The 7,816-nt window shown below is 42.8% G+C and overlaps 1 protein-coding gene across 3 annotated transcripts in view; it reads left to right on the top strand.

Annotated features, from left to right (window-relative positions):
* The first annotated feature begins 6 nt into the window (after window positions 1–6).
* The window catches only part of E2F3 (E2F transcription factor 3), an 87,855-nt gene continuing 80,045 nt past the window's right edge, over window positions 7–7,816 (top strand). For all 3 annotated transcript variants that reach the window (XM_005869976.2, XM_014542685.1, XM_014542684.1), the window contains exon 1: window positions 7–59. In XM_005869976.2, coding sequence (XP_005870038.1) covers window positions 42–59 — 18 coding nt within the window. In that variant the 5' untranslated portion in view covers window positions 7–41. The remainder of the gene's footprint in view (window positions 60–7,816) is intronic.

Here is a 7,816-nt window from a genome sequence, read left to right as displayed (position 1 = left end):
GCCGGCCCCCCTCCTCTCCCGGAGCCAGGCTGGTTTCGGAAATGCCCTTACAGCAGCAGGTTAGTGACCGGGACCGCGCGGGGGCTGCCGCCGCCACTGGGGCACCGGGTTCTGTTGGGGGGGCTGGAGCCGAGAGGGTAGGCGGTTGAGCGGGGTTTTGGAGTGGGAACGGGGGGTTGGGTGCTGGAGGGAAATGAGTAAGCAAGAAAAATCTAACTAAGTGAATGCCCCGGCCTCCGGTTCTAGGGACCTCTGGGCGCGAGTGGACGCCCCGGGGGGTTGGTTTGGTGTTTACGTGTGTTTTTTTTTTCTAGGGGGGCCTGTGGATGGGCGATTGAAAACCGGAGGGGGCTCCTCGCCAATGGCCGAGTTGAGCTCTGCTTTCCGTCTTCCTTCCCTTGTGCTGGAGGGGGAGGGGGCGGGTCAGAGGGTTGGGTGTCCGTAGGATTCCCAGGCCACCCGCCACCCCCACCCTTTGTCCCTGTAATTTATAAAGCGCCTTTGAGAGATGATTTAGGTCAGGATTCGGCTCCTCTTTTTGTCGGTACTAGAAAGAAGTGTGGCCCGGAGGTCCGTCCACCCCCACCCCCACCCTTCTCCTTTTCTTCATTCCCTTCCTCCATGCCTCCTGTCTTCACCCTCGTGGTCAGGCTTGGCCCCCACGAGGCTAGAGACGAACCAGACTCAGTTAAACAAATGGATGGTTGATAGAACCAGTCGTTGACCTCATCTTGTCTCAGCTCCAAATGGGTTTATTTTTTGGAGGATCAAGATTTTGCAGGGGTCTGTAAGAAAGTCAGCACATAAGCGGTACTTTGGGAAATGAGATGGGTTTTGGAATAATGAAAATTTTAATTTCCTTACGCTTCCCAATTTCTCCCCTTGTTGGATCTTAACTGTTTTACAGCCCCAGAGATACTTGCTGGGGATGTGTGATACAGTCTCAGTCAAAGAAGGTGCTTCTTTTTTTTTTTTTTAGTGACTAGGGTCTGCCAGCAGAGGGGAAACGGTACAAGTACCTGCTTACACATACAGATCCCTCTGCTGGATTCTCAGTTACAGGAATATTCCATGCTTTTATTAGCATTAAGTACTATTAAGTAGCATGGAATATTCCATGCTTTTATTAGCATTAAGTACTATTATTGACTTGACCTAAACTTGCTTGGACATATTTTAAGCATATTTGCCCCCTACACAGTTCTGTTACTACATCGCAAACCTAATCTTAAACAACCAGCTATTGACATACTTCTTGGATTGGATTCAGATTTATAAGAGGATAGTTTTGATAATAGGAATTTGAGACCACCAGATTGCTTTTTTTTCCCCCCGCCTTAGCCTGCTTGTTGGGCCAGGTCTGCAAAACTGTCTAGCCAAACTTATATGTAGTTCATTGTATTTAAGTGTTTAAAGTATAAAAATTACCCTCAACACCTTCCAAGTTATTTCAAAACTTTGTCTTCCTTGCCATGAGAACATATATAATTCTAAAGTCATGAGCCCTGAGTACAAAGTTTGATTTGCTTTTTTCTTATCAAAACTGCATTAGACTTCTATTTAATTCTTGAAGTTTACTGATATTTATTCCCTAAGCAGGAACAACAACATGGGGATAGCTAAGTGATTGGCAGAGCAAAGAGACCATTTAAACACTTTGTGTCCAAGAAGTGGTTGGGAACTTGTGCTCAGGTGACCAGAATTGCAGACCTACCTGGATCTTATTCCATCCATGTTCTGTCTCAGGAACATCTGAGAACTTAACCAGGAGCAAATTCTTCATCTTTTTTAAATGAGAAAAAAATATATATGAGTACGCTCTTATTAGCTGATAGCCTAGGCAAAAAACTTAAATAGGGACAGTAATGATACAAACCTGAAAAGTGTTTTTTTTTTTAGGTTTAAATATAATAATGCATGTAAAACACTTAGAACAGTGCCTGACAAATAGTAGACACCCAATAAAATGAGTGTGCAGGAATAATCTATAATAATAAAAGCGTAATGTGCTAATTAGACTGGACGCTTTGGGACAAAGCCTCAGTGGTGGTGGTGGTGGGGGGGCGGCTGAGCCCCCTTGCATGAATTTTGTGCATCAGGCCTCTAGTATTTTTTATAACTTAGAGAAATAGTGTAAGACCATGTGTACAACTGCCCCTTTGTTTACATATATGAGGAAAATGGTTAAAAGTTTTCCAAAGTAATTAAACGTAATTAAAATTTTCTACCTAGTTAATCTGTTTTTTTAAACCTATAAAATATAGCTATCCTAGCACTGGGTAAAACGGGCATGTCAGTATGACAGGCCTGTGTAGAGGTGGTGGTGTTCAACTGCCCAAGTATGAGCTTGTACCTTGTTTGTGACAAATTTAGGCAACTCATTCTCACTTTTCTGCTGAGTTCCACTCCACCCATAACTCATGGACGTGCCAACGTTTGAGAACATCTCTGCTTAGTGGCTTTTAGATAACTAAACACTCAATTTTAGATGGTGAACCGTTGGAAATGGAAAAGCTCTAGAGAAACAGTCAGAGGTGCTATTTTCTGGAACAGAAAGGGCTTCTTCATTTTCTGCCTCCTAAAAAGAAACTGAAATGATTTCATTCTACTTCTAGAAAACTTAGGCTCTATTAATGCAAGAGACAATGGCTGGTTACATCTGATTTAATGTAGTGCAGTCATAGCAACCCACTGATTATACTTGGTAAAGAGCCCACAGTGCTTGAAATTTCCATGTAAGAATGGAGGAACCATGGGTGCTTTAGCTGGGTCTCTTTTTTCCTGTGCAAGTATAAAAGAAGAAAAATGCCAGGTGCCTGTGGTTCAGCACTCGGTAGTCTTGCTTCTGCTGAGATATATGATTGATGCTTAGTTTAAGATAGGAGATAATTTTTAGTCACTACCTACCCCATAATCGAAGTTTTAGTGTAAAACAGTGCTCAGACTTGGGCAGTACAAATAGCTCAGTGCCATAATCAGTACCAAGGGCGCCACTCTAATCACCCTCTGAAACAAAGCACCCTTACTTAAATGTGGCACCAGGAGCTAAGGAACCCAAGCTTGTGAACAGGAAAGGATTTTTTTGTTTTTCTATAAATCCTCACCTTGTGTAATACTTGGAAGAGTAGATGCTGAGATTAAGTTGTGCTGTGTAAAGCTAACTTGAAAACAGAAAATAATACTCAGCTTAGGCATGGCTAACAGCACCTGGAGATTGAAAGATTGAGGAAAAGTTGCTTTTATTCTCACTTCTCAGAGATACAATGCAGTAGTTTTCTTTCAACTCTTCAGTCTTTATTGCCATCCCCATAGACATACCATCCACACCTTTAACTCCCTTCGAAGGCAAAGCTTCAAATATTCAGTTAATTTTCTGGCTGGTTTTCTAATGGATTTATATATATATTTCATTTGCCCAGTTTACATCTACTTTCCAGGCAGACCAATTCCCATTCCTTTAAAAAATATATATATTTTGACTGATTTCAGAGAGGAAAAGAGAGAGGGAAAGATAGAAACATCAATGATCAGAGAGAATCATCCATCGGCTGCCTCTTGCACGCCCCACATGGGATTGAGCCTGCAACCCGGGCATATGCCCTGACCAGGAATCAACTGTGACCTCCTGGGGCAAAGGTCAACGCTCAGTCTTTATTGCCTTCTCCATAGACAAACCATCCACACCTTTATTTTTCTTTTAATCTTTATTGTTCTTTTCCTGTGTTGTTGTGTTTTTTTTTTCCCTAAATATTTTTATTGATTTCAGAGAGGAAGGAAAAGGGAGAAAGATAGAAACATGAATGATGAGAAAGAATCATTGACTGGCTGCCTCCTGCATGCCCATTCTGGGGATCGAGCCTCTAACCCAGGCATGTGCCATTGACAGGGATCGAACCTGGAACCCTTCAGTCCGTAGGCCGACACTATTCACTGAGCCAAACGGGCTAGGGCCATCCACACCTTTAACTGGCCAGGCTCCCTTTGCTTTTCAACCACTATTAACATCTTAAATTAGGATATGTGAAAATTAGTTGCCTATGCTCATCAAATCAAGTCCCTCATAGATTCCCATGAAACAACCCGAGATAGTGCCAGGCAAAGAAGGTAGATTTCACTTTTTAACAGATTATCTTTTTCATTTTAGTTTTTAAAGAAAAGAACTTCCTTGAATTCTTTGAAGTACTAAGCATGTGGTTTAATGCATATTTTCGTGCTTGGTAGCAGCTTAAAAATAGTGTTTCAGGGACTATATTTACAATTGCTAAGAAGCATTCTTTGTGTTCTCCTAATCATTTTTCATGGAACTAAGAAGGTAAGATAACTGGGAAAGCGGTAAACATAGGAAACCACTAATGGTATCTCCTTCCTCCTACTCTGATCCTCTCTTTGGCTTCAAAGAGTGACTTTGAAAATGTATCTTACACAAGGAAAAGTTACACAGCAGAAGGTACAAAAAAGCAACAATTGAGATGGGGACAGGAAACTTGGAGGGAGTAGGTGGAGGGGTTGATGTAGAGGGATAAGGCCTATAGCTTTTGCTTTAGTAAGAAGGAATTTGGTTCATTTTCTGCGCTCACTTTTGCTTCAAACACCCTTCCCCCCCAAAGCAGTGTGCTTTTAGAACTCAAAGAATATGCAGGTTACAGGAATGCGTTCTCATTCTACTCCCAACCTTAACTGGGGGTTAGTCTTGTGGCCACAACAGTGGGCAATTTAACTTTGAACGATAAGAGATAACGCCCACTGGTTGCCAGATTGTATCACAAACCCCCATGCACTTTGCTTTATGAGAGAACCTGAGTGAAGCAGGCCACTGCTTAGCTTTGAAAACTAAAGCAGAGGCTCGTGTCATTGGGAGGTGGATAGCAGTGAGAATTGACAGCTGATGGAATGGGAGGGAATAAAAAGAATAAAAGTAATGAATTTGAGCTTCATTTCAATTACCTGTATCCCCACCGTCTGGGGCCATTTGTAGTGTCCAGGCAATGTTCTGATAACTTGACAGTCCCTAAGAACAATACTTGAGGTTAGCGTAGGCAATAATCGATGTTCCCAATGGTCTTCAAATCATAACATTTGAGAGCTGTAAACCAAGAGTCATCTCCTTTGACCCAATCCCTTTCATTTTGTAGTAGAGGAAATTAAGGCCCAATGCAGTTAAGTTACTTGCCCAAGGTCACAGGCTAGCTAGTGCCCAAGTCAGAACTGAAACTGGAGACGCGAATTGTTGGAAGCAGCCTCATTCTTCAAGAGAAGGTTAACTACATCTCATGTGCCCTATATGTGAAAATTGGGATGTGTAGAGTACATTTTAGATTGTCTTCAGGAGTGGTTACATTTTTCTAAAAATGCACACACACAGAAGTGTCCTTCCAACAGTTTTCGAGTAACAACTCATTCTCAAAGACACAAAATAAGCGAAGCTATTTTAGTTGTTAAATGCAAGGTAATTTTTTTTTCAAATGGAAGGAATGACTCTTATAAATACATAGTTGTATTTTTTTAAAGCTTTGTTGTATGCAAATATGATTGTTTTCTGTGGAAACCACATTTCTGGTGCTCAAAGGTGAAACATACTTCACAGAATAGAACCTAAAAGGCCTTTGACAGTTTTTCAGGAGAGAGGCGTGGGTGTAGCTCTGGAATTAGCGGGTTTGTCCGGGCCATCCATGTCCTGAGTGTTGTGGTTTTCAGAGGACCCTGGCCTTTGCCCACCAACATGGTACTGGGTCCCTTCCCCCAGGAGGTTTCTGATTTAAACAAGTGGCTGGTCCGTTGACTCTTTCAGAGGAAGCCACCATCCACTAAAAGCCAGAACTAATTTTCTTAAAATGTCTTCTTTTACTTGTAGAACCGAGAAAGCTTAAAAATAGAATCACTTCAAGTCCTGAAGCCTAAAAGTGAAACATAATCCAAGGTGGCTGTAGTTCACCGACTCATTAGGGGCAGGGATATATGGCTTGTCTCTGATCCACGAATCAGAAAGGAGCCACGTGTAGATACGGCCTCGCAGCCAGTGAGCGGGAAGTAGCAATTAATGATGAGAGCTGTATTTACCAGTGAAGCTGGTTTCCCCTGGAAGGCTTTTTGGTGGACAGAGTCCATCTTTCAGGGAGTGGAGGAACTGAATGCCCTTGGTCCTCCCAGCCAGCTCATGCCTGGCTACCCCGGAGATCCTTTTGGCTCCTCTGACTGCTAAGAAGGGTTTCGCCTCACTCGTTTTCAGGATCCTGAAGGTTGTGGCTCTGTACACTGGGGGGTCATGGAAAGTGACCCCCTATAGTTTCACCCCTGCTCTGCCCTTTTCTGTTTCTGATGTCTTAAGGCTTTAGAAGTGTTAAACCAGAGCAGCAGTCCTGTGGCAAGTAAACTTTTAATGCCTATCTTTCTGAAAGTAGGTTTAAAATGTCACCTTCTGAGTAAATTAACTTTTAAAGATCATTTCAGAAAGGATGTAGGAATCATGGTGATTCCTGAGAGCACAGCTCTGTGTTCACACTTTGCTAGACCAACATAGCTAGTTGTTTATATTTCTGAGATCTGAAAAATAATCTCAAAAAAAAAACCAACCCTTTAAAACACACATGCTGTTTATTTTTGGTGCATTATAAAGCAATATGCAAAAACCACAAGTAAAGTAGGAAGCCTAAGTTAAACTCTAGTACAGTGGTTCTCAACCTTGGCTGCACATTAGAATCACCTGGGAATCTTTTTAAAATCCTGATTTCTGGGCCTCATCCTCCGGAAATTCTGTTTCTTTCCATGGGGGTAGGGCCACAACATTAGTAACAAAGAAACAATTTCCGGAGGATGAGGCCCAGAAATCAGGATTTTAAAAAGATTCCCAGGTGATTCTAATGTGCAGCCAAGGTTGAGAACCACTGCCTTAGAAAAAGAGCAGGCTCATGACCCACACCCTCCACCAAACAGGTGACTTGAAGGGCAGCTGAGTGAAGGGCAGCTGAGTGTAAGAGCGAGACAATGGCACCTGGAGCCTGAGTGCCTGGTTCGTATTCCGGCTCTGCTCACTAGTACTTAGCTTTGTGTTTTAGGCAAATCACCCTCTGCGTCTGAATTCCCTCACCTGTAAAATGGGGGAATCATTGCAGCTACCTCCCTGGGCTTAGGATTTGAGTTCACATTTGTCAGGTGCTGCCACGTGGGAGGATGAGCGAGTGTTCCATAGATTATTGGTGCACTGCCCTTCCCTTCCACAGCCTTCTATCGGGCCGTCCTCTTGTGCTTTATTTTCTTTGTCTTTTCTTAAAACTATTTTTTATTATTAGTGAGAGAGGAAGGGTGAGGGAGAAAGACAAACATTAATGTGAGAGCAGAGCATCGTTCTGCTGCCTCCTGCATGCCCTGCTCCCGGGGATCTGGGCATGTGTCCTGACCGGGAATTGAATCAGTAACCTTTGGGTGCACAGGACGATGATGCCCAGTGAACTGAGCCACACTGGTCGGGCATTGTGGTTTATTTTCTGAACTCGCCCTAGTGTTCATTGAAACCCAAAACACCTTGCTAAAAATGACGGTGATGGGGAGGAGTGTACGCCACGGGTGGCTTTCTCCTAACTTATTCTTTAGGATCTTTGTATGTCTTTATAAGCTGCTGTCCATTAAACTTTTTATAATAGCACTTTCAGTGGTAACAGTGTTGTGACTAAAGTCTTTATTTCTGTGATTAAATATGTTAATACAGTTGCACTGTTAACATTAATTGCACTGTTAACATGATTTCACTTCTGCACAGTAACCCGGCTTAAGACTGAATGGCAGAAATCAGGGTGTTTGTCATCTCTGGGCCCTTGGGGGT

Source organism: Myotis brandtii, unplaced genomic scaffold, assembly GCF_000412655.1.
Source record: "Myotis brandtii unplaced genomic scaffold, ASM41265v1 scaffold311, whole genome shotgun sequence".
NCBI lineage: Eukaryota > Metazoa > Chordata > Mammalia > Chiroptera > Vespertilionidae > Myotis > Myotis brandtii.
This window is presented reverse-complemented; position numbering and strand designations above follow the sequence as displayed.